Source organism: Furipterus horrens, unplaced genomic scaffold (assembly GCF_987537825.1).
Source record: "Furipterus horrens unplaced genomic scaffold, mFurHor1.1.pri manual_scaffold_6, whole genome shotgun sequence".
In the NCBI taxonomy this organism is placed as follows: Eukaryota; Metazoa; Chordata; class Mammalia; order Chiroptera; family Furipteridae; genus Furipterus; species Furipterus horrens.
In genome coordinates, this window is record NW_028327176.1 from 48,601,333 (window position 1) to 48,626,574 (window position 25,242).

Below are 25,242 nucleotides of genomic sequence, written 5' to 3' on the forward strand. Positions count from 1 at the left end.
AGGGGCGGAGCCCTGGGGCTGGTAGCCGTGGGGAGACGATGGAGCTTGCGAGGTGCGCCTGCGCGATGTAAGCGCGCACGTGTTCCAGCCGGAAGCGCCTGCTGTGGCTGGAGATTCCTGAGGATGGCCACTGGAATGGAGTCACAGAACACCGGTGCCGAGGACGGTTTCACCCATGTCACTCGCAAAGGTGGCCGGCGAGCGAAGAAGCGGCAGGCTGAAGAGCTTTCCGCGGCCGGGGAGGGCGGGCACTCGAGTCGCATGGACACGGAGGAGGCCCGCCCCGCCAAGAGACCTGTTTTTCCGCCCCTCTCCGGGGAGGGGATCCTGGTACTGGGGGGGACCCTGGGACCGGAACTGGATAGGGGCCAGAGGGAGGTCAAGTTGGAGGTCCCTGGGTGGTGCTGAAACTGCAGGGGCTTTTCTCGCGTCAAGTTCGTAGAGAACTGACTCCGAAGTTTAATTCGTTCGTTGTGGTTCAGTTGTCATTTTACAATTCCACCCCCATTACTTCAGACATCTAAGTTGTGTGTTATTTTATTGTAGCATGGGAAAGAAGAAACAAGAAAAATTCCAGTCCCAGCTAACAGATACACACCATTAAAAGAGAACTGGTTGAAGATATTTACTCCTATCGTAGAACATTTGGGACTTCAGATACGTTTTAACTTGAAATCGAGGAATGTAGAAATCAGGGTAAGGAGAATGCCAACCATTTACAAATACGCAAGGGTTTCTCCTACAGGGATGAAAATGGATGAATAGAATTCCCTCAGTGGGGCTTATTTTGTTCAATGGTTTTCTCTCAGTTTTTTAATTTAGTGAGTTTGAATTAATCAAATGCCTTCAGAGTCTGCATTTAACATATATTAGTTGGATTCATAAGTTGAGTCTGAGATCACACCAAAATACTGGTTCTGCCTGTGCATGTATTTATAACATTTAGTGCTGAGCTGAAAAAAGGCCAAGTAAAGAGGTTGTCATAAACAGAAGTTTGTAAATAATAAGCTGAGTGAAGTACTTGTTGTGGTATAGGGACTATATATTTTAATGGCATTATTTTGGAGGAAAATGTTTTAGGAATGTAAGTTTTATATATACATATCCATGTTATATCTGTATCTATATATGTCTATTTCATTCCATGGTGTCAGCACAGGAGTTAGACTATCAAAATTAATTGACTTTGGACTTTTTTTTCCGAGTGCCAATTTTGTATTAGAATCAAAGACCGAAAGTAATTAAAATCTTCCTTTTTTAGAATTGTTATACTGTACTGTCATCAGGATTGGTATACACTCATCTCTGCTGAGGGACTAGAATAATGGGATGAAGTTGTGATGCACTACTCTAAATAGTTGGTGAAGTTTAAAATCTAAATTAGTAGTCTTCTTTGCCACTTGAATGTCAAGTTTTTGGTTTGGCATGGTTTCATGCCAAAACTTGATTCATTGCTTTACATCATCTTTCACCAATTCTTTCTCAGTGGCAGAGCCAAATTAATTCTCCCAGGCCACACTGCTTTTATTATGATACCCGGGTATCTTCATTGTCACAGAAGGGTAAGAGTTAAGTTTTGACTTAACTTTTCAAATAGGAGACCCAACCGCAACTTCATCTCACCATCTTTGTGAACATTTTTATGTCCACACATATGGGTGGGTTTCCTATCTTGACAAAGGCCCTCTCCTCCCTACACCCTTTGTCTTGCTACCTCAGTTCCATTCCTCTTTCAGGGTCTAGCAAGGTTCTTTCTCCTTTGTCATCAGGCCATTTCCAGTCATGCCTTCAGTGTCTAAACTCTTAATTGTGCTTAACTGTCACATGTACTGCAGCATCATCAATTTGGGTTCCACTAACCTTTGTTACACTGTTATATGCCAGACAGAGAGTGGTGCTTTAGCACGCACTACAGTATTTTGGTCTGTAGGACAGCCCTGTGAGGTAGATGACATACCCCCGTCTTATGGATGTGGGGAAATGGGGGTCAAAGGAGTATCTTGGCCAAAGTTGTCAAGCTAATAAGTGAATTGTGATGCTAGATCTCAGGATCTCCTGCTCCGACCTCCTTATTTTACAGATGACGACCTAGAGTATCTACGAGACTTGCCCAAGGTCGCATACAGGATTGAGACTAGGATCTAGTTTTAAATGTCCCATTACATGGTCTCAGGTTGTGGGGTCTATGTGAGATAGTGGAAATTATAGTTTTGGCATCAGACCAGTGTTCGAATATTACCATTTTCTCCTTTCAGTAGTTTAATTATCTCAGGTATAAAAGTCTTTATATACTTAATATTCAGGGTTGTCGTGGAGCTTAGAGCTACAGTACGTAAAGCACCTTTGTAGTTCATGTCATTTACAATGCTGTACATTTTATGAATAGCAGCTATTTTTGTGATTATCGAATAAACTGCTTAAACCACTCTTAGTAGTTGGTACTGCAGTTGTTGCTGTGGGAAGCATCAGCATATAAATGATGATTGGAGTCATGACTTGCAGGGAAGACCGTTGAAAGAGAAGATGACTAGCTTGGGTATTGATGCGCTCACGGGATGGGCTGAGGACGCTGAAGTCCAGCGTGTGTGCAGTTGGGCTGTGCTAGAGGAATCTTGCTGTTAACCTCCAAGTCAGATCAGTCTTGGAGTACAATCAGTCACTGGACAGTCTTTTGGTGGAACTGTCTATGTATCTGGGAAAGTTATTTGTTTTGCAAATTAAACACAGTACTTCAGCAAAAACTGGGTCATGGGGCATACATGGGGAGAGGGTGGTGGTGAAGGAAGTTACAGTAAAGGGGAAGATTATTCCTAGTGTTCTGTTAGTATGCTTTTCAACCCCACCTATAATTTGTGCCTTTTTTAAAACAGACTTGTAAAGAAACCACGGATATTAGCGCTCTGACAAAAGCAGCTGATTTTGTGAAAGCCTTTATTCTCGGGTTTCAGGTGGAGGTGAGTGATTTAGTAACATCTGAAAGGGAGGCTTGAAAAATACTCAGTATGAATGTTTCAGTGGATTGGGGCAGTTTTTCTAATTTGAGTTTTCTAGTTTGACAATTGGTGAATTTCAGCCTGACACTTATTCTCAGGTGTCTAAATAGAAGGGCTTCACAGTATTTATTTTTATATTGTAGGATGCACTTGCCCTCATTAGGTTGGATGACCTCTTCTTAGAGTCTTTTGAAATTACAGATGGTGAGTGTATGGCGGTCTTTTATTTTGAAATACTGTACTTTTGTATTGCTGACTTTGTGTTGTTTGCAACAACTTTCTAATAGCAGCAGTTGAGCTGTATTATTGTTAGTAGCTTTTTTTAACAATGTGTATTTTACATATGGAAATTTTGTTACTGATTGAACTTTATGTGGGAGGTGGGTGGTGTACTGGAATGGCTTGTCTCTTGAGGTTTTGCTTTTCTTGTTTAGTGAAGCCCCTAAAGGGAGATCACCTGTCAAGGGCAATAGGAAGAATCGCTGGCAAAGGAGGAAAAACCAAATTCACTATAGAGAATGTGACACGGACGCGGATAGTTTTAGCTGATGTGTAAGTATGTGATCTTGAGAAAAGTATTGTCATAACTTATATTTGCTCTTTTGCTGGTTTCAAAAGGTCATAAAGGTTGTATTTTTGCATAATATTCCCACTCACTTTGTCAGCATATGGTTCTGGACGAATAGGAGTTACCTACTTTGGAAGCAGATTAAGCTAGTTAGGAAGATCTTAGAAATTCTCTCTTTTTTTCTCAATTAGCAATGAAATTTTTAGAACCATTATTAAAAGAAGTCACATGGCAGGTGAAAATTTAAATAGTTTCTCAGAGGAAACTATTAAGTTCATAGGGGAAAGCAAAGAGTGGGTGTTTTAATTTTTTTTAATTGATTTTAGAGAGCGAGAGAAGGGAGACAGAAATATCTACTTGCTCCACTTATTTATGCATTCTTTGGTTGCTTCCCATACGTGCCCTGACAGGAGATCTAACCCACAACCCTGTCATACTGGGATGACACACTGACCACCTGAGCTATGTGGCCAGGGTAAGGAGTGGGTGTTTTAAATGCCATTGTGAGGCTTTCCTTTAAGAAATATGTAAAGGCCTTCTTAAAAGGAAGGTGAGTAGTGCACATTGGATGAAAACTAGAGAACAGTCAATGGGAACATAAATAAGATAGTACGGGCTTAAAATGTGGGCACAGAAGTCAAGCTGGGATTACCCCTCTCTGAGGTTAAAGCTGCTCTGTTGCCAGGTTGGGATTACTGGCACCTGGCTCAGAGATTATATAATGCCACGAAGTTGGGAAATGAAGCAGTTGACAGAGAGGAGATGGGGAGGGATCTGCCTGCTACAGAATCCAGAAATAATTTTACTTGAAATCGTCTCATCTTTGCTCTAAACCAAGGGACTCTACCTAATTTTTTATGCTTTAAGAATAACTATACTACTACATTGGTGGCCCTCTTGACCTGAGGACAGGTGTATTATAATTTTGATCTATTATGAATTAAGTCTAGAGTTTGCAGTAGGGAGCCAGGGGGAAAGTTAAAATATATATAGCCCTGGCCAGTGGGTTACTCAGTTGGTTGAAGCGTTGTCCTGTGCACGAAAAGGTCATGGGTCTGATCCCGGGTCAGACCATGTCCGGGAGGCAACCGATGATGTTTCTCTCTCACATCAATGTCGCATCCTCTCTCTCTAAAATCAGTAAATATATTCTTGGGCAAGAATTTTTTTAAAAATAATAAAATAAAATATATTTAGCTTGTTAATTTAGAAATCTAAAAATGTAACTAATTTGTTAAGATATGGGTAGTATATCGTTAAACTTTAAAAGTATTTACTAATTGATTTAATTTTTAAAGTCTTATTGCAGTATGATTTACATACAATTAAATCCACCTGTTTTAAGTACATAGCTCAGTGAGTTTTAGGCAGAGGTTCTAGTCCTGTAGCCCCACTTCATTCAGACACTTCTCCGACCCCAAAAGTTCCTTGTGCATCTTTGCAGCCCCACCCAAACCCAGGCACTCACTGATGTATTAATATTTTGTGTCGCTATGGTTTTGCCCTTTCTGGAAATTCACAGTATGTATGTAGTCTTTGGTGTTTGGCTTCTTTTAGTTAGGATATTGTTTTGAGTCTCCATTTTTTTTGGATGTATCAGTATTCCCTTTTTTTTTTTTTTTGATGTATCAGTAATCCCTTTTTTTTTTTTAAGTATATTTTATTATGTTGTTACAGTAGTTCCAATTTTTTTCCCTTTTGCTCCCCTCTGCCCAGAACCCCCTTCCCTCCAGCAATCCCACCCCCCTTAGTTCATGTCCTGGTTGTAGGTTGCCTTTCATCACGTTGAATACTGTTTGCCAGTCCCTTCCTGCCTGCAAAGTGTCCTGTGAAAATCAGCTGATAGTCCTATAGGCACCCCACTGTCGGCAACTCTCTGCCTCTCTCTTGCTGCCCCCAGGACTCTGTCTTTATCTTTCACCTTTGGAATCTGTCATGATGCATCCTAGTGTGGTGCCCTCTGGGTCCAGCTTACCCAGGACCCTCTGTGCTTCCCAGACCTATATGTCCATCTCCTTCACAAAATTTGGGAAGTTTTCCTCATTTTTTTCAATTCTTGCTCCCTCATTCTGTACTGGTTGACCATTTTTTTCTTCCTTATGTTCCAAATCATTGATTTGAACCCAGGTTTCCTTCCCTTCATCATTGGTTTTGTGTGGATTTTCCTTCGTTTCACTTAGCATAGCCTTCACTTCTTCTCTTTTGCATTTGCCATACTCAAGCATATCTGTCAAGCCTGTGAGCATCTTTATCACCAGTGTTTTGAATTCTCCATCTGTTAGGTTGTCTGTCTCCTCATCGCTTAGTTCTCCCACTGGAACCTTGATCCGTTTCCCCTTGTGGGCCATACTTCTCTGTCTCCTCATTCTGACAGGCTCCTGTGTTTGTTTGCCTCCACATCTCAGGTAGAGCTGTTGCTCCTACTATGTTGTAAGGGGCTGAGCCTTAGGGATTCGTCAGTACCGGGCGACCTGTTTCACCACGTTGTGGCTCTATGTGGGGGAGGGGTCCAAGAGGGAACAATGCCACCTGCCCAGCACTCGCCCCTTTTCCTGGCACCTCTCCCACTTCCACACCGGACTGGCGCCCCTCTATCTGCTGCCCTGGCCGTCGTTCCCAGAGTGGGTGCGTCCCCAGACGTTCTAGGACTGGGGAGGGCCCTTAAACAAGCGGATTCTGCTGAGAGACCAGCAGTTTCTGCCTCTGCCCCAACCCCCACTTATCTGCACAGTCAGAAGCACTGAGGCTTGATTTTCCCCAATGCTGGGACTGTGAGCTGCTAGGTCTTGTGAGGGCTGGGAACACTCCCCAGGTGTCCCTCCTGCCTTTAAAATGTGAGACTGAGCTTTCCACCAACCTGCCACTGGCACCGCTGCTGCCGCCACCACACCACGTCCTCTCCGCTCCAGCTCGGCCCCTCCTACCTGTCTGGATGAGTATTTCTTCTTTATATCTTTGTTTGGTGGACTTCCACGCAGTTTGATTTTTTGGAACTTCTGGTGGTTTCTAGTTTTGAGGTAGTTGTATTCCTTCTTAGTTGTGGTGGGAGATGCAGCATGTCTGTCTACGCCTCCATCTTGGCCGAAGTCAGTGGTCTCTGTAATCCCTTTTTATTGCCAAGTACCAGTCCATCGTGTAGGTATATTGCATTTTGTTTTTCCGTTCACAGTTGATGGACATTGGGCTTTCAGTTTGGTGCTATTATGAATAATGTTGCTATTGAATTACTTTTTATATCTTTTGTAGTTGTGTTTTGTTTTTTGTTTTTTTTTACAAATTGAATTACAGTACTCAAAATTAAAGAAATGAGCTATCTGGTAGTTTCTGCTATAAATAGGCTAATTGGAAATCCATAAGTTGAACAATTTATATTATGATAAAGCCGTAAGTGGAGTGTTAGGTACCTATAAGTGTTAATTTTTGATGAGCTGCTAATCTCGCAAAGTATAATGTGAGCAAGCTGTAAAACTGAACTACTTGTTTCAGATATATTCAGTGTATCAGATGGGAAATCATGCTGCTTGTAGGTCCCGAGACTTACATCACATCCCAACAACTGCCTCATTACTTTGGTGGTTTTAGTGGGAAAATGGACACTTGATGTATTCTTGCTGTTTGAGAAGCTATTTGTTCAAAAACCAAATCATACAGGCGACTGATCATACAGGTATCAGTATGAAAGGGTTGTTGGGTGGAGAACCGAAGTTTTTTTCAACAACCAAGACATTTTTTCCATGAACAACTTGGTTGAGAACCGAATTGTTTGGATGTGAGATGTTCGAGAACTGAGGTTTGACTATATTTTTCATTGAGATATAATTCACATACCATAAAATTCCCCCTTTCAAAGTGGGTTCTTAGCATATTTGCAGAGTTTTGCAACCATCATTGCAACCTTTATTTAGGGATCTGTATCATGATTTTTCAGTTTCTGGATTACAGGACTTAGTTTAAGGGAATGCTTTTTGTTGCTGACTTGTCTTTTTTTTCTTGCAGCAAAGTTCACATCCTTGGCTCTTTCCAAAACATCAAGATGGCAAGAACTGCCATTTGCAACCTCATCCTGGGTAATAGCAGTTTATTTCTTCAGTATATTCTCTGGAAAGTAAAGAACAGGGGATTTAGAGAAAGGGTTTATTGGCTTATATTACTTAAATCTTTGCTGCCTTCCCCTGATGAGGTACACAGAAAAGCCATTCCAGAACATCAGGCAAACACCATGTTTTAGGTTCAACAGAAAGGGAGCTGCTGATCAGCATCAGTCAATTTAATCCACTTGCCTTTTTCACAAAGGGCAGCAGTCAGTAACTTTTGGCAGGAGTTATAGGAGTGTAGCCATTTCCTCAGAAAACACTTAAGATTCTCCCTTGGTGCCCAGGTCTTTTCGAAATATTTTGGTTCTTAGGATTTAAAATATTTTTTTGGAGACTCTTTGGGTATGGTTCCTTTTTAGGCCTTTTGTTGATTTAAGATAGATCCAATGGAAATGTTCTGTTCTTTTTAGCGTTTTGTAGACCATTTTTCATGTAGCTTCTATATATCAGTATATTTCTATAGATAAATAAGCTCTGTTTTTCCTCTACAGGAAATCCTCCATCAAAAGTTTATGGCAATATTCGAGCCGTGGCTAGCAGAGCAGCAGATCGATTTTGATTTCAAATCAGAGACTTTTGTCTTTGGACTCTATAGAGAAAAAGACCTTACCTGCTGTAAGTGGTCACAAGAAGTGATGTGAAGGATTTTCCAGTCACTTGAAGCCTCAGTCCCTTCTTCAGTTCTCAGCTAGAAGAGTAAACAAAAAGGAAAAATTTGACAGTATTCATTTACCACCTTTGAGTACAATTTAAGTATCAAACTTTATTACTGTGGTTATACATAAATTATAACTTACCTTCTTCCATTTTAAATTACATGTAGCAGATTTAGTTTCTAATTCTCATTTGGAGGGAAAATTCTTACTTTCCTGTATGACTTATGTTCTTACTTATAAACTTACGAACATTTCTCTTGTGACTTGTAATTAAAGAATTATTTCAGAAAACCTCTCTGAATCATGACCCTTAATACTAGGTGGTGCACTATCTACAATCAGGTCATTCATAAACAGCAGTTTGACTACACTGTGGGAACCAGAAAGGCTAATCTTTGTGCCTGTTTTGCCACTTGTAAAATTAAAATTAAAGACCTATAAGGTTGACATGAGGAAAGACTTATTTTTTATGTAAGTATATATATTGGGTTTATTTCTTCTAAGTAAAATATAAAAGAATGTTTATTCCTAAAAAAAATATGTTCTTCAAATATAATTGTTTTAACTATTGTCTGCCTATTTAAATATCTGATTCAGTTTATGTTTTTAAATGAAAATTCATTTCATTAAACTTGCATGATAATTTGCTTGTACATCTCTTAAAACCCAACAAAAACTTTTTAATGATGGGGAGTATTTGAAAGTTATGTAAGAACTAGAAAAAGTATTCTTATTAAGTGTCTGTTTCCTTTATATCAGTTACATGTGCCGCTGTCCCCAACAGCTTTGTACATTGCATGGGATTGGACATATTTGTATATTATGGTTGGAATCCCATGGGCAATTGCTGGAAAAATTCCAACCCAAAATATTTTTTTGTCCTTTGGCAACACAGCAGCATGAAGAGTGTGTATGATGGTAGTAAATCTCTCCTCAAATTTGGGACACTGAACTTCATTTAGCACCTTGAGTTTTAGGCACCTCCCTGTTTTAGCATTTCTCTCCTCCCTGGGGGAGCAGTACTACTTCGGGTTTGAAAGGGAGACAGAATGTTGGAGGAAGCCCAACTAATTCTTGGAATGGGAATGACAAAGAAGGAATTGAGATAAATCTGTCATAGCGATAGTTGATCTTAACCTGGATGAAAACACATTTTGAAAGCTTTGTGTAAGGCCTAGACACTAGAACACCTCAACCGTAGCCATGCATATCCATGTTTCTATACTGTAATTGTATAGTGTCCACCTCACCCTTAAGCCTCTCATCTTTGGATACTCCGTATCTCCTGCACAACTTCTGACACAACAACTTATGTATTAGCTGGAGAATGGGCCTGAGGAGTGTTTTCTTAGCTATTCAGTGGCTGAACAAGGAAAAGACCTAGGTGTTTCTTAGTCATTGCAGAAGATTTGGGCTCCAACTCTCATGCTACCTAGAACTGGGATAGTAGAGAAGAAAGCTCATGTTCACTGAGCATCTGGGAGAAACCTAAATTTGCTGCTCTCACCCATGTTAAGAGTGGGCCAGCATGCTTAACGTTAGATTACTGCCAGTATACAGCGACAATGTAATGTACATAGCCATCCTATAACCTGCAAAATGCTCATACTGTACAAATGTTACTTATTTGGTCAAACCAAATCTAGGTTTGCGAGAGCAAGTACTTGCTAATATCATCTGGTTAGCTAACAGATTTATAATGCCAAAGGGACGTGAAAGGTTGAAGTGGCAAAGGACTTGAACTTAAAAATTAGCTAATGCAATGAGTTTTTGAGCATGTGGGAGTATCTGAAGACTAAGATAAATGTTTCAAGACATAAGTTTGAACAATATTTAACTCCTGGAAACTATCCAGAAATTCTTTTTCACTGTCTTGTGTATTCTTTTAAATTGTGGTAAACACATAAAACTTACAATTTTAACCATTTTGAAGCATACAGTTCAGTGGCATATAAAGTACATTCACATAATTGTGCAACCATCACCGTCATCCATCTCCAGGACTTTACCTTTTGCAACTGAAACAGTGCCCATGAAACACCAACTACCAATTTCCCCCTGCTCCTGGCCCTTGACAAAACCATTCTACCATCTCTTGACAACTCCAGGAACTCTGAAGAGGAATCATGCAGTATTCTTTTGTAACTGGCTTTACTTAGCATGTCTTCAAGGTTCAGCCACATTGCAAGTATGTCTCAAAACTTCCTTTTGCGGCTTGAATATTCATTCCACTGGATGTATACTGTCATATACATTTCCATTGCTCCTACCTTATGGATATTGTAATAATGCTGCTGCTATGAATGTGGGTATACAAACATCCATTAGGGTCCCTGCTCTTAACCTTGGTGTGTACCTAGAAATGGAATTGCTGGATCGTATGGTAATTTTTTTGAATAATCAGTTTTACCTTTCTCCACAGCAACTGCACCATCTGACATTGCCACCAGTAATGCATGTGAGTTCCAATTTCTCCATTATCTTGCCAGCGATGCTAATGGATATGAACTGATATCTCTTGGTTTTTATTTGAATTTCCAAGTGACTAGTACGTTGGGCATTTTTCTGTGTTATTTGGCCATTTATGTATATTTTTTAAATTTTACTTTTTTAGAGAGAGGGGAAAGGAGGTAGAGGAGGGAAACATCAATGTCAGATAAACATTGATCAGTTGCCTCTCATATGCACGACTAGCGGGGCTGTGCCTGCAACTCAGACTTGTACCCTGACCAGGAATCGAACAGGCAACCTTTCACTTTGCAGCACAATGCCCAACCAGGCTACACCAAGTCAGGGCATATGTATCTTTGGAGAAATCAAGTCCTTTGCCCATTTTCAAAATCAGGTTGCTGTTGTAATTAGTTATGTATTATAGATGGTAATGTCTTATAAATTGACTTACAAGTATTTCCTCCAACTCTGGAATGCAGTTTCACTCTGTAAAGCCATCTTTTCTACTCTTAAAAAGCATTAGAACCTGGTAAAGAAAGGTACACGTAGGGCTTCAATGAATCTTGGTTTAGGCTTAACTAATCCTTTACTCCTAGGATAGTCTCAGGGGTCAAAGAATCCAGTGTATAACATCTCACACCTAGTACATAGCTGACCATGTAAGTGTTCTCTGGGTATAAAACACTCCCCCAACGGCTTGTCACTCATGCAGGCCAGGTATGTCATTTACCTGTTCCAAGTATCTCAAGTGCTTACTACTATAGCACTAGGCATTGTAGTAGGAACTCTATAAAGTTGAATGAAAGCCTCGAGCAAAATACTAACTTTACCTTTTGAAGAGTAACAAAGTACTGAATAAAACTTACTACACTAAAGGCTAGGTAGAATTCTAAACAACTAAGGCTAGTAGTAAACAAGGGACACAAGTCCTTGCCCTGTAGGCTTTCATTCATTTTATTTCCATAATTTTGAAAGACAAATATATATAACAAGTATATCAGAAGAGGTTAAATGCTTTGGGAGAAGAAAATAAAAGTGGAATAAAGGAGACTGTATTTAAATAGGCTGGCCAACAGAGTTCCTGCTGAGCCAGGACATACTTGAGCAAAGACTTGGAGGGTTAGCTGTGGGACATCTGGGGGGAGGCTGCAAAGGCCCAGTGGAAATAAGCCGAGGGCTCCAGGAACCACAAGGAGGCTAAGTGGCTGGAAGCAGAGGAAGGGTGAGTAGCAGAGTGAAAGAATGAGATAGGGCTTTGTAAGTTGTCATGACTTCTGTTTTTACCCAATGATAAAGCAGATTTATTTTTACCTATGGGTTACAGTCAAAAGATCAAATGTCAATTTATCAGATTTTTAAAAAACATAAAAAACTAATGCTGTGGACGCCCACCAAAGACCACTGTGAATACACTCAAGTTCCAAATATTTTATTTCCTTATTCATACAGTAGGAAGTTTTCTAAAGATTCCCACAACATGACATTTCATGCAGAAGAAAAACTAAACATTCAACAGAAACCACCCCTCCCCCACCCCCCACCCCCCCACCCTCAAAAGAAAAAAGAATAAAACCCTCATTCCCCAGTAAGGAAATAATGTTTGCACTATTTTTCTGTAACGCCAGCCAATATATGCACAAGCAAGAGAAATAGAAAGCATTTGCTAAAATATTTGTAACAAATACTTATGTACAAAAAAATTCACAAAAGACTAGTTCCCCCTTGAAGCAGAGCACATGGCAGTTGACACTGGAACAGATCAAACCACTGGCTGGGATTATGAGCCACGTACTGATCCAGAGGAAGAAAGTTACATGTAGTGGAGATTTTTCAGTTTGAACATTAACATTTTCAAAGTTTGGCAACATCTTTTAAAATTATGCATATTATGTAAACAAGAGGTACATTTTTAAATCGATCTACATGCAAAACTCCATGTCATGCAAGGACACCAAGCACCGAGATTTTTCTCTCACAGACAGAGCCCATGATGTGCAGCACTCAGCTGAAGGAACAGCGATGGCAGGAAGGTGTGCCCAATTTAAGATTCATCCACCGTGATTCAACCTGCCCTTTTCCACTCATGACTATAAAGCCAGTTTTTGTTGAAAATCTAGGGAAAGACTACTGTCCTAGAAAGCTAACCAAAACGTTTTCTTCCAGCCAACAAACCTTTGCAGAAAAGGGAAGGGACAATAACAAGTGGTAGAACATGATACACTACTTTTATATCACACAAATTTATTTTTATCCATTATACATATGGGCAAATCAAGAAAGAAAACCTCATGCACTCTTTATGCGTTATGGTAAAGATATTTAAGAGGTATAAATTTGGATAAAATTTTGCTCTTCTGTGGCATACAGATGAGGATTTCTTCCACTTATTAGATCACCAATACATGTGGGTGTTTAGATACATACATGCATATTAAATATCACCCATGTTTTATATTAGCTGCAAGTCTTTTGAAACACAGAAGGGAATTTTTATGGTTCAAACATAGGTTTAATGACAAATTATTTACCCAAGTAATAAATGGATATCCTATGCAGTTACATCTTTCACTTCAGGTACTCTTCATTAAGTAATAAATGTTTAAGATAAAATTATGATTGCCTCACATAGCTTCAGGCCTGTATGTATGAAGTCATAACTGAAACTTACATGTACTAGGGACATTTAATAAACGTAATGGTGCCTAGTTACGAAGTAACAGTAACAGAATGAAGCAGCCGTAAGCTTTGTGCAGGTACTATGTGAACACAAGAACGAACTCTTGGCAGTAGCACTGAACTATACTTTCTCCTCAAGCAGAGATGTAGTAAAAGCTGCTCAGCAATGAGACGTAGTCCCTGGAAATATATTCATAGGTATAAATAAAGTTACAAACTCTTTTGTTACAAAAATGTAATTAAGGTAAATAATAGGACGTTAACAAATGCTTTGTCAATCTCTCAAAGGAGAAAGCACAGGAAAAGGAAAGTAGCTGGCCTAACACCCGGCTCAAATTGTACAATCTTCTATCTATATATAAAACTGTGTGAAATAAAAGTAAGGATGCTTTATGTTCTGCTTGGCACTTTTGTACTCTATCATTTTGTTTCTGAATCAAGTATATTAAATTAAAGCCAACCTACTACACATATAGAAAGCTACATATATCTATATATAAATATTTACATATGTATATATAGATACTTTCTTGTTATAAAAGATGAAGAAAAATAAATTAAAAAGCCAACCCCTTCCCTTTCTTCACCACATTGATATGCTCTATTCATGTTGCTGTCCTTCAGACTTTAAAGTGCTACACTGAGTTATTGAGAGAATAAGAGTTCAATAACACTTAGTTGGCTTCATGAGGCTCATGTTGGAAAATGTGGCTTCACAGAGAAAAATACTTCCATTTAAATACACAGAGAGCATTGCTGGACGTCTTGAGCAGATCTTCAGAGATGGAGAAGAAAGCAAAAGTGTTGGGTGGTACTCTTTAAAAAGAGTCACACGTCTACCACCATCTTTTTGTGGATATCTAGGCCGCCTACAACCTGTAACAGAACAAATCAAGCTTAGCCATGTTAGAGAAATTCCTTTTTACCAGCCTACGCACCTTACCAAAACTACAATATAAAAATATACCATTTTAACCGTTTTTCAGAAGCTGTGTTACTTTAAAAAAAAAAAGTTACATTGCATCTAGTTAAGAATTTTCATGGCTTCTTTCTTCCAGGGTAACAGGCAACTTATTCCTTAAACGGCCCTACAGTAAACATTTTAGCCTTTGTAGGCTACATATAATTTGGCTTACATTTTCTTTTTCCACTTAAAAGTGCAAAAACCATTCTTAGCTCAAAAATGTACATAGCAGGCTACAAGCAGGATTTGGCCCACTCCGAAGTCTGCTGACCCCTGCCTTAGTAGCTTCAGTGTGAATAATTATCATCAAATGTTACCATAAAAGTCCTCAAAAACCAAATATGGGCCTCTCAGTCTATTTTAGAAAATATTGAAAAGTACCAAGTGAGTAAGATTTTCTGCACATTATTTAGCCACTCTGATGACTTGCACACCATGGATTAGTTAGGTCTTATACTTTTTAAAAACATGTTTATACTTTTAAAAAAGTATAGTATTGATAGTATTTATGCTTTTATATACTTTATAAATCAAATCTCTTTCTTGTCTGGCTTGTTTCACTAAACATTGTGAGATTAATCCATGTTGTCATTTTTGGTTGCACCTGTATAATTTATTTTTAAATAATTTGTTTATTTATTTATTTTTAGAGAAAGGGGAAAGGAGAAAGAGAGGGAGAAAAACATCACTGTGTGGTTGCCTCTCACTTGCACCCCCAAGTGGGGACCTGATATGTGCCCTGACTGGGAATCGAACCAGCGACACTTGGCTCACAGGCCAATGCTCAATCCATTGAGCCACACCAGCCAGGGCTGCACCTGTATAATTTTTAATTCAAACTTACTGTTTCTAATTTTTTTTTATTTGAAAAATGCAGGTTAAAAGCCAATCAGCTGCACAACTTCTGCTATGAAGGTTTGCTACCCTGCCCTCATTCTCTACTTTCTTTTACCAGGCAATCAGTAATTTTCAGTATTTACCTACAAATAACATTCCCACATCACCTTTTCTTATATTCTATAACCAGATCTATTTTAATTTCCATCCACTACAAATGATTTATACGTAATTTTCAGTTAACATTTTATATTTATTAAATGTACAGAGTCTTCATTTATATACATCCCTTCCTTATCACTCCACCCAAGAGGTTTCCATTTCTGTTCTGTTCCCTCAAGGCTTGGTACTTCTTTTCTGTCCTTGAAAACTGGCTGCCCTCTATGATGCCACCACCAGCCTGGTTTCATGTCCCACTCAATCAAAGGCTAACCCACGGGAGTTCTTCAGTGATCTTTGGCAATGGTGAAGGAATAACAAACACCTGTAGCAGTACCATCTGGCAAGAGTTCGAAGTCTCAAGTCTCAAGCCTAACACTCTTCCAAACAGACACAGCCTATTCTTTAACTAGCGCACCACCCTACTTTTTGAAACAAAATGCAAAGATAGTATTCTCTTGAGATGAAGGAAGATAGTTAAAAAAGGATAGTATGAACTTCTACTTAGTAGCTACCTCGGTCCTTACATAACATATAACGAAAGCAATTTGTTTTTCCTTGCGTGATCTAAATTAAAAAATGGAAAGAAAAAGAAAAATCTTCCTATGAAAGCACTCAAACTGAAAAACTTCAAAACTGTTATTTTGCCGCTCCTCTGGTTTCTCTTCTATCTTTAGCTTGCAGTTAAAACTCCTTATAACACATCAGAAAGCTGACATCTTTGCATTAGGGGCAGAAGCAGAGAAGAGAAGCCGAGTGGTTGTGCTCCCATTAGAACCAAGGAGTGTTGGGCAAATCCCTGGATCTACTGAAGAAAAGCAGTAAACTGGAAGCTGAACTGTTGTCCCAGATCCCACCTAGAGTTAGTTTTCCAGGGTTCCTCATAACTATAGCCCCCACCTCTGCAGAGCCCCTGCCCCTGTACACAAGAACTACCCATCAGTAGCTTAAAAAAGGAAGAGGGATGGGGAACCACCATCTACATTGCCTAGTTGGTGAGTTGAGGATGGATAAGGGGCTCCATTCTCTGTTGTCCTCATGAAACCAAGCTTCTGGATTCCTAGCTGAAACTCATGAACACGTATTTCCCACAAAAGGATTTTGAAACATGTTTATTTTTAAATGAACCTTAAGAATATAAACCGGTGTAATCTGGGGGATTACCAATTGTTAAGTAAAAGTTACTAGTACCAATCTTGTGGCATTTTATCTGACAATCACTGAGAATACTGAGGTGGGCAAAAGTAGGTTTACAGTTGTGAGTAGGCAAAACAGTTTGCAATTATTAGTAAATAATATAAGAATAAACTGTTTTGCCTACTCACAACTGTAAACCTACTTTTGCCCACCCAGTATTAATTCTTGAGAATAATCATTATTATTATTCACTAGTAATTACAACAAAAACACTTCAAAACTTTAAATGAGGGCAATCAGGCAAAATCAGATATATAAATTTATATGGCAAAATAACTAAGAAATTTTCTATTAAATGGTTTAAGTGTTTTTAAAATGTAACTAATGAAAAATCAATCTTTTGTACGTACAGCACAGAATTCTTCAAAGGATATTCTTCCATCTCCATCCTTATCAGCATTTATTATGGTTTTGTCTACAATTTGCTGTAACTGTGTATCTTTCAGATTGTTCCCCACCATCATCTTCAGCACCTGGAAGAGTTCCCCATTGGAAATATAGCCATCTTTATCCATGTCATAGATACGGAAAGCAACTAAAAAAAGAGTAAGAAAAAAATAAATGGCAAGTATAAGGCAATCAAAAGTGAATACTTACACTGAGAAAGAAAAGAGTGAAGTTGCTAACCATCTAGAATTACTAACTATGAGGATAGCTCCTTTCTACACACACATGATGCCTTTCAGTTTAGTTTAACATAACTGGTTAAGAGTATGGGCAATGGAGTCAAGAGTCCTTGGGTTTCCTAAGTGTAGACTAGGGTAAATTCTTTAAATTTCCCAAGCTTTTAGTTTCTGCACATACAAAATTGACGCTAATAACAGTTCCTACTTTCCATGTTCTTCAGAGTATTGAATAAAATTATACATGTAAATTGCTTGGAACACAGTAAAAGCTCAATAAAAGATAGCACTTGCTATTATACGTACTATTATTCTCATTTATATCAAAAGTTCATTTGCAAAAGATGTTTGCATATATCCTGTGCTAGAGGAATGTCATTGAATAAACTGTCTCCCTAAGTTAAGAACTGAATAATTTAAAAAGGTATCAGATATTCACTATAGTAGAGGCTGTCTACATAAACCAAAAGAGTGGACTTCTGACTTAAATATTTCTGGAAACAGTATGTATAAATTAAATTTACCTATTCACATGACAACATTTTTGCCACTTTCATTTTTTAAAAATCTTTTATTCAAGGTAAGTAGTTTATATGATGGTTTTCAATAGAAGAAAATTCTATTTTCCTTCTATCCAATTAAAATGCACCAATGACACATTGTTAAAAATTACTAGTTGTAAATGTCCTAAAAGGGTTTTCTCCAGAATATAAAATTTCTATTATTCTACTAAGGATGAGAAATAAAAAGGTATCTTTTAGAAAAATTTTTAAAAGGTTATAATGCAGTATGGGGTAGTTGTGGTATAAGAGAGAGAATAAACTCAGTGAAGAAAAATACTTACACCTCAACTTCTGCTCCTTATCACCTTTGACACTGAACTGAGAGACTCCCTCAATAAATTCTGAATAAAAAAAAAAGTTTACAAATCAGAAGTTTCAATTTTTTATATAGAAAAATACATACCCAATATGTACACAAAAACATACCTACAGAAGTATGCAAAAGAAAACAATATTTAGCAATGTTTAAGATGGAAAGTGCCAAATTTGAAACCTCAACAAATAAGGTTCTACATTTTTTAAAAATTGAAGTTCTCTGAAGTCAATTTATTTAATAAATATTTATTACATAAAGTCTAACACTCAAAAACATATTCTTTAAGCTATTTAACTTTCTTCTTTGAAAATATGACTACTAAAAGGAGTTTTATAGAAAGATTATACTTGGTTTTCCAACAACAAAAATAATTTTGGATTTCTGATGACAAAATACAGATTTAGACAAACTGTTGGAAGTTTTATGAAAATAATTTTTCTTCACTGCCTGCTAAACAGTAAATCATAATCACTTTTAGATCAGTTCCTGAAAATGAAATATCAAAATCTACTGATTCCCCAGTGAAATGAAATGTTTATTTACTTTAAAGCAGGGGTCCCCAATCTCTGGCATCAGACCGTTACAAGTCTGGGCTCATTGGGAACTGGGCCGCACAGCAGGAGGTGAGCTTAAATGTAATGTGCCCAAATCATGCCAAAACCATCCCCTGCAGCCCCCTTTAGCTCCATGAAAAAATTGTCTTCCATGAAATCAGCCCCTGGTGCCAAAAAGGTTGCGGACTGCTGCTTTGAAGTGTAGAATAGAGTATAAAATTATGCATCATGTTAATATCAGTAAAAGCACTGCCAAGTGTATTTGTGAAATCTAGATGAACTAAAGTAATCCTTTACGACAGTACCCAATTACTAGTTAATTTTTTATTGATGATTTAGTATATGCCTCATTCTATAGAAAAGGCTTTAAAAAATGCAGCTTCTAATGTGGTATTTCCCTAAAGTGAGATCAGTTTTCTCAAAACGAAGGAAATACTAAATCTCACTTTCTTTAGATTACCTTATAAGGACAATTTGATCATTTATGAACCAAAAAGTAAAAGATCTTAGTTCATTAAGGTTCATATCCTGAAGATTTTGGGATTTTTAACATAATTATTATAAGATTACCAATAATATAAAGGCTTTAAGACACACTAAAATTTTTCAAACGTTGTACAGATAAGAGCTGTAAGACTGTAACTTGTGATGGTAAAACTACTTTCTTACCTTTAAAGTCTACTTCTCCATTCCCATCTGTGTCGAATATATCTATTACTCGCTGTACTAAAGGATTCTGTTGTAACTCCGGCAGAGACATGAACTCTTCCACACTCAAAGAGCCAGAATTGTCCAAATCGAGCTTCTTAAATCTCTTTCCTAGCCTTTTAATTTCATCAGCATCAACTAAAAGCAAACAAAAAAGTAGCATGATTTACAAAATGATTTTATGATAATTCAGAGGAAAAAAATATCTAACAGTTAATCGTTTAATTTCCAATTTAATTAAAAGTTAAATATACTGTTGACTAGTTCCTTAGAGAAAGTACATCACACATATTTTTAATTACCCTTCTGTTTGTCTGCACCTGCCATAAGACACATCCAACTATATGCTGAGTACGCCAAGATTGCAAACAGGATTGACAATGCTAAGCTGATCATGGAAGTCAGGTGGTTCCCACTAGACAGGCTAAACCAATCTCTGTTCTGTATGTACCTAAGCACCTTGACTTTCACTTATCTTTTTACATTTTAATTTATTTATTTCTAATAGTTCATGGTTCAAAATTTGAACATGGTTCAAAATTTGAACATGGTTCAAAATTCAAAGCCTCCCTTTCATCCCACCCTATAGGGAATCCAATTCCCCTTCTTAGTGGCAATGATGCCAATTTTTAAAATATATTTCCAGAGATATTCTTTTGCAAGTACAAACAAACAAAAAAAAAACCACAGCTTTGTCTTATTTTTTTTTAAACAACAACAAAGAACCCCACAACTCAGAGCTAACACACTTCACTTTTCAATGCTCTAAAGGAGAAACTAAAAACTGAACTTAAAATGCTAGTTTATAATTAATCTCTCAAAATGCACTAACAGGTCTCTTATCATATGTGTTCTTGAAAAAGTGTTCTTCACTTTCTTCTAAATTACATTATTATTTTCACACCTTTAAAAAATCAGACTAATTCGTATAAACAATTTTGATCATGGCTTAACAGAAATAACTTAAATATTAAAAAAATTAAATACAATCAACTTTTAAAAAGAAAATTAACAAGCCAAATGTTATACTGCCCATGAGTATTCTGGTTATGTATTATGTTTTGGGTGGAGGGAGCAATTACAAAACAACAGAAATTTACTTGTTACAGTTCTGGAGGCTAGAAGTCTGAGACCAGGGAACTAACATGATGGGTTGAGGGTCTTCTTCTCAATCATATATTATATACTATGTATACCTGTATTATGTGCCACAATATTAGCGACAAAGACTGAAAATGTTTTAAAAGTTCAAATATATATGGCATCCTCATTATAAGAACTTAAAAGTATATATTTTTAAAATCTAAAAATATTACATTAAAGAGTTATGAATAAGAACTATCATTTTTATCTGCACTACTAAAGCACACAGCCCTGGCTGGTTTGGCTCAGTGGATTGAGCGTCGGCCTGCGAGCTAAGTGTCGCTGGTTCGATCTTCCAGTCAGGGCACATCAGAGAAGGAAAACTCTGATTCCAAAAAACCTCCGCTGCCTTGCGGCATACCTCTTCAGGGGAAAGGCTAAGGGAGTAAACCCCGACAGAAAATCCGGAGCCGGAGTCCCTAAGGCAGTTTGACGTTGTAGTCAACACCGGCAACTCCTGCGGCGCACCTGAAGCCAAGCTGTATTGACTCCGTCTTTCCCTTGGACCTTTCAGCTGCGAAGAGAGGGGTGTCTGCTGCATGGGCAACAGCAGACCCTCCATATCACCCTGCCCAGGCTCTGTAGCTTCAGCTTCACTGGAGAGGACACTCCAGCATCATCGCAAGATGTCGATTCAACACGGGAGGAGACAGATGCCGTGTCACTCCTGAGTCGGACTGCACAGCCATTCTCGGCGGTGCAGATAGACTCTTAAGAAGCTACACCATCGTCTCTCGAGACGGACGGCTGCCGACGACGACGACGACGACGACTAAAGCACATACTGCAAACCTACACGATGCTGCTCCAACATGAAATAATTTCATAGCAACTGGTAGAGGAGTGATGCCAGCAGAGCACAGAAATGTCATTGGTTCATTGTTTTTTTTATCCTCACATGAGGACTTTTTTTTCATTGCTTTCAGAGAGGGAGGAAGGGACTGAGAGAGGGAAAAAGAGACATCAACGTGAGAGAGAAACATCGATCGGCGGCCTTTTCAGCATGTGCCCTGACTGGTTATCAAACCCACAATCCAGGTATGTGCCCTGGTCAGGAAGTGAAACTATGGCCTTTGGGTCCACAGGACGATGCTCCAACCAACTGAGCCACAACGGCCAGGGCTGTTCTCATAGGGTTCTCCCTGCCATGTTATAAAAGGACCAGAAACCAGTTTTCTCACATTAAAAAAAAAGTTTTAATAACAAGTAGAGAAAATAACATGTTTAGTGGCTTCAAGAACCCCAAGGCTTTTCAACATTTTTATGTGGTGAAAACTAAGAACGCAAATGAACAAGCTGCGAAGATGACTTCTCATCTCCCACTTCTGATTGCCAAATGTCCCTCCATCCTGAAAAAAGCAATTGACAAAGGCGACTATATCCTGGTTCATTATTTAATTTTTATAAAATTAGTTTCTGCTGAAGCAAATACCGTCAAGAACCTGTATCTCAAAATAGGAAGTATGAGCCCCAGTTTAAGACTAATAAGTGAACGGCTATGGGCTTGATACAAATACCAGAAGTAATCTGTGCTAGTATTTTAAAGATCAAATTGGTTTTCGTTAGTACTCTGTTACAACGCTATTTAAGGAGTGGTCTAATCTATCCATATTTTTCCCAGGCGTGATTTTGCAGTATGTGAGGTTATTCAGGAATGCACATCCTGTAGTATAGCAGAAATGCCTTTACATTCTTTAATGATTCATCTAAACCCTGCTTCAAACAGCAAAATACATATATTTATAATAATCCAATTAAAACTTCAAACTTATACTTCACAAACACATTACCTTCATACAGCATTTTAGGCTTTAAAGAATATTCCTTCTTTAATGGAATAAATGGATAAAAGCAAAACTCTTCAAATAAACCATACTTTCCAATTTTCCATGATAAAATGACATACTCTACTCTTGAAGGAAACAAACTTAATATTTTAAGTTCCACACATGCTTTTGACTTATTTACATTTCCCCCACCTGAAGGCAGAGTCCATGACTTTTCAACGGTGTTCTGTACATTACTACAAGCGTAACAGGTGCTCAATAAATGTTTTAAATGAGTATTAATTCTAAGTGTTTCAGATTTTAAACTTACTGATCAAAATTCCATCAGTATTTAAAGTAAAACTACTTATCTAACCAGACACCAATAAGCAAACCATTCAGAAGAGGTTCTCAAAGTCTATAGATGTTCCTGAAAGCTACCTCTCCATGTTTGCCTTAATTTAGGTACATACCAAGCAAGGGTTAACTATTTTCTTCTAGCAATCTTTAGTCTGCCTTAGTTTAAAACCACAGACCACAAAAGGTGATGAGGAAATTGAATATAACAAATGACTAAAGTAGATTACAAATGGAAAAGGAAAGAGGACAGTGTCTCCACAAACAGCACGTGGATGAATCAGAGTCATTTCGTTTAACAATAGCTCTAGAGTATATCATTAGTGGAAAAGAGGAAAGGCAGATATGCAGTGCCATAACGTTTATGGAAACTATCTGTGAGATTCCACTTACTGAGTTGGGGACATGAATAACAGTTTAGAAAGTTACATTACAAAATTGAAACTGAAGTGCTTAAAGGATTATGTTTCAATTACCTGAAAAACCCCACTAATCCAGAAGACAGCATTCCACAGGCTTGATGAATAAGGAATATTAAGAATATCAAGAATAATAAAAACGAATCAATCATCAAATAAATACACTTGGCTCAATCCACCCTTTCTACACTCTCAGATAGTAATCTTTCTGAAAGCTATATTCAGCCAAATTGCTAGCTCTCGTGCTTAAAAATTTCCAGTGGCTTCCTAATGCAAACAGGATAAAAAGTCTGAGGCCCCTGAAGATATTTAGCCTCAATTTAAATTTCCATCTCCCTCCTCCCATTAACTTTACCTTAGCTACACTGCTCTTGGCACGATTCTTTGACAGCATAAATTTGATGCCTCCACTTCCTCTGCTGGAATGTCCTTATCTTAACCTTCCATTTATGAAACCCCTATCAATTTTTCTGATTAAAATAATAGGGCATGTTATTAACTGTATATCCCTGTTGTTATGAGTATCATGAATGCACTCTTTGGCAAAAGCCCTTAAAAAGCAGTATTTAAAATCTATTCACTTTCTTCTGCTTTCAGTATCTTATGAAATATTATAAACTTGTTGATACCTGTTCTGGATGGGTAGTTTAAACCTTCCTCAAGGTAAAGCAATGTGCCAGTGATGATACTTAACTTGACAAAAACTGGCTTTTTAAAAAGCCTCTGAAGTATGACTTGAAGGGAACAAGCTCCATCTAATCTTCTATTCATCACGGTTCTCACATACCTCATGCAGCCAAAACTCACCTTGAGCTTCCTTAAGAAGTCATTTATAGATTGAAAGAAGGCAGTATCTATTCTCCAACAACTCATTTAATTTCTCCTTTTTGTCCCCTCCTTCCTGCTTGGAGTACAACGATGAGTAAGACATACTAGATTACTCAGTACTTATTATCTAGTTGGGGCTAGCTGAGCAATGAAGGAATCTGTACCCAAATAATTAAAATGAGTATTTTTAAAGTATGTTTTATTGATTATATTACAGTTGCTCCAGTATTTTCTCCCTTTACCCCACTTGGCCCAGTAACCCCTTCCCTCCACGAGCCCCCCGCCCCTTAGTTCATGTCCATGGGTCGTGCATATAAAGTTCTTTGGCTTCTTCATTTCCTATATTATTCTTAACATCCATCTATTTTGTTCCTATCAATTATGTTTCTTAATCCCCACACCATTTCCCCATTCTCTTCCTTCCCCCTCCCAGCTGATAACCCTCCAAATAATCCCCATACCTATGATTCTCTTCCTGTTCTGGTTGTTTGCCTTCATTTATTTATTTATTTTTAGATTCAGCTGTTGATAGTTGTGAATTTGTTGCCTTTTCAGTACTCATGGTTTTGATCTTCTTTTTCTTAAATAAGTTCCTTTAACATTTCATATATTAATGGCTTGGTGATGATGAACTCCTTTAGCTTTACCTTGTCTGGGAAGCACTTCATCTGCCCTTTCATTCTAAATGATAGCATTGCTGGACAGAGTAGTCTTGGTTGTAGGTCCTTACTTTTCATCACTTCAATACTTCTTGCCTGCAAAGTTTCTTTTGAGAAATCAGTTGATAAGCTTATGAGACTCCTTTGTAGGTAACTCTCTGCTTTTCTCTTGCTGCTTTTAAGATTCTCTCTTTATCTTTAACCTTTGGCATTTTAATTATGTGTCTTGGTGTGGTTCCCTTTGGGTCCAACTTGTTTGGGACCCTCTGTGCTTCCTGGACTTATATGTCTATTTCCTTCCCCAAATTAGGGAAGTTTTCTTTCATTATTTTTTCAAGTAAATTTTAATTTCTTGCTCTTCCTCTTCTCCTTCTGGCATCTTTACAATTCAGATGTTGGCACATTTGGAGATGTTCCAAAGGTTCCTAAGCCAATCCTCATTTTTCTGAATTCTTGTTTCTTCTTTTCATTCTGGTTGAATGTTTATCTCTTCCTTACATTCGAAATCATTGGTCTGAATCCCGGCTTCTTTCCCTTCTCTGTTGGTTTCCTGTGGACTGTTCTTTACTTCACTTTGTGTAACCTTCATTCCCACCCACCGACCCCCCCTTTTTTTTTTTTTTTGCCATACTCAAGGAGTTCTCTGAGCATCCTGATAACCAGTGTTTCAAACTCTGCATCTGACAGTTTGGCATCTCCATTTCGCTTAGT

General features: G+C 38.0%; 2 protein-coding genes across 3 annotated transcripts in view; one reads left to right on the forward strand and one right to left on the reverse strand.

The window, feature by feature from the left end:
- The first annotated feature begins 11 nt into the window (after positions 1-11).
- PNO1 (partner of NOB1 homolog) lies at positions 12-8,731 on the forward strand. The gene is made up of 7 exons (XM_090281418.1): positions 12-330; positions 547-696; positions 2,871-2,954; positions 3,137-3,197; positions 3,428-3,545; positions 7,558-7,628; positions 8,147-8,731. The coding sequence occupies exons 1-7, from the start codon at positions 124-126 to the stop codon at positions 8,212-8,214; spliced, it is 759 nt and encodes a 252-aa protein (XP_090137544.1). The 5' UTR covers positions 12-123; the 3' UTR covers positions 8,215-8,731.
- A 3,758-nt stretch (positions 8,732-12,489) lies between these two features.
- PPP3R1 (protein phosphatase 3 regulatory subunit B, alpha) overlaps positions 12,490-25,242 on the reverse strand; it is a 52,286-nt gene continuing 39,533 nt past the window's right edge. For both annotated transcript variants that reach the window (XM_090281421.1, XM_090281420.1), the window contains exons 3-6: positions 19,321-19,497; positions 18,063-18,122; positions 16,946-17,130; positions 12,490-14,314 (exon numbers count right to left, since the gene is read on the reverse strand). In XM_090281421.1, coding sequence (XP_090137547.1) covers positions 14,267-14,314; positions 16,946-17,130; positions 18,063-18,122; positions 19,321-19,497 — 470 coding nt within the window. In that variant the 3' untranslated portion in view covers positions 12,490-14,266. The remainder of the gene's footprint in view (positions 14,315-16,945; positions 17,131-18,062; positions 18,123-19,320; positions 19,498-25,242) is intronic.

Bases quoted from the DNA above. Each gene is read 5' to 3' on its own strand.
- PNO1 (XM_090281418.1), top strand. From the start codon at position 124: ATGGCCACTGGAATGGAGTCACAGAACACCGGTGCCGAGGACGGTTTC. The intron at 697-2,870 runs GTAAGGAGAATG...TTTTTAAAACAG, and splicing joins CGAGGAATGTAGAAATCAGG to ACTTGTAAAGAAACCACGGA. The intron at 3,198-3,427 runs GTGAGTGTATGG...TTTCTTGTTTAG, and splicing joins GTCTTTTGAAATTACAGATG to TGAAGCCCCTAAAGGGAGAT.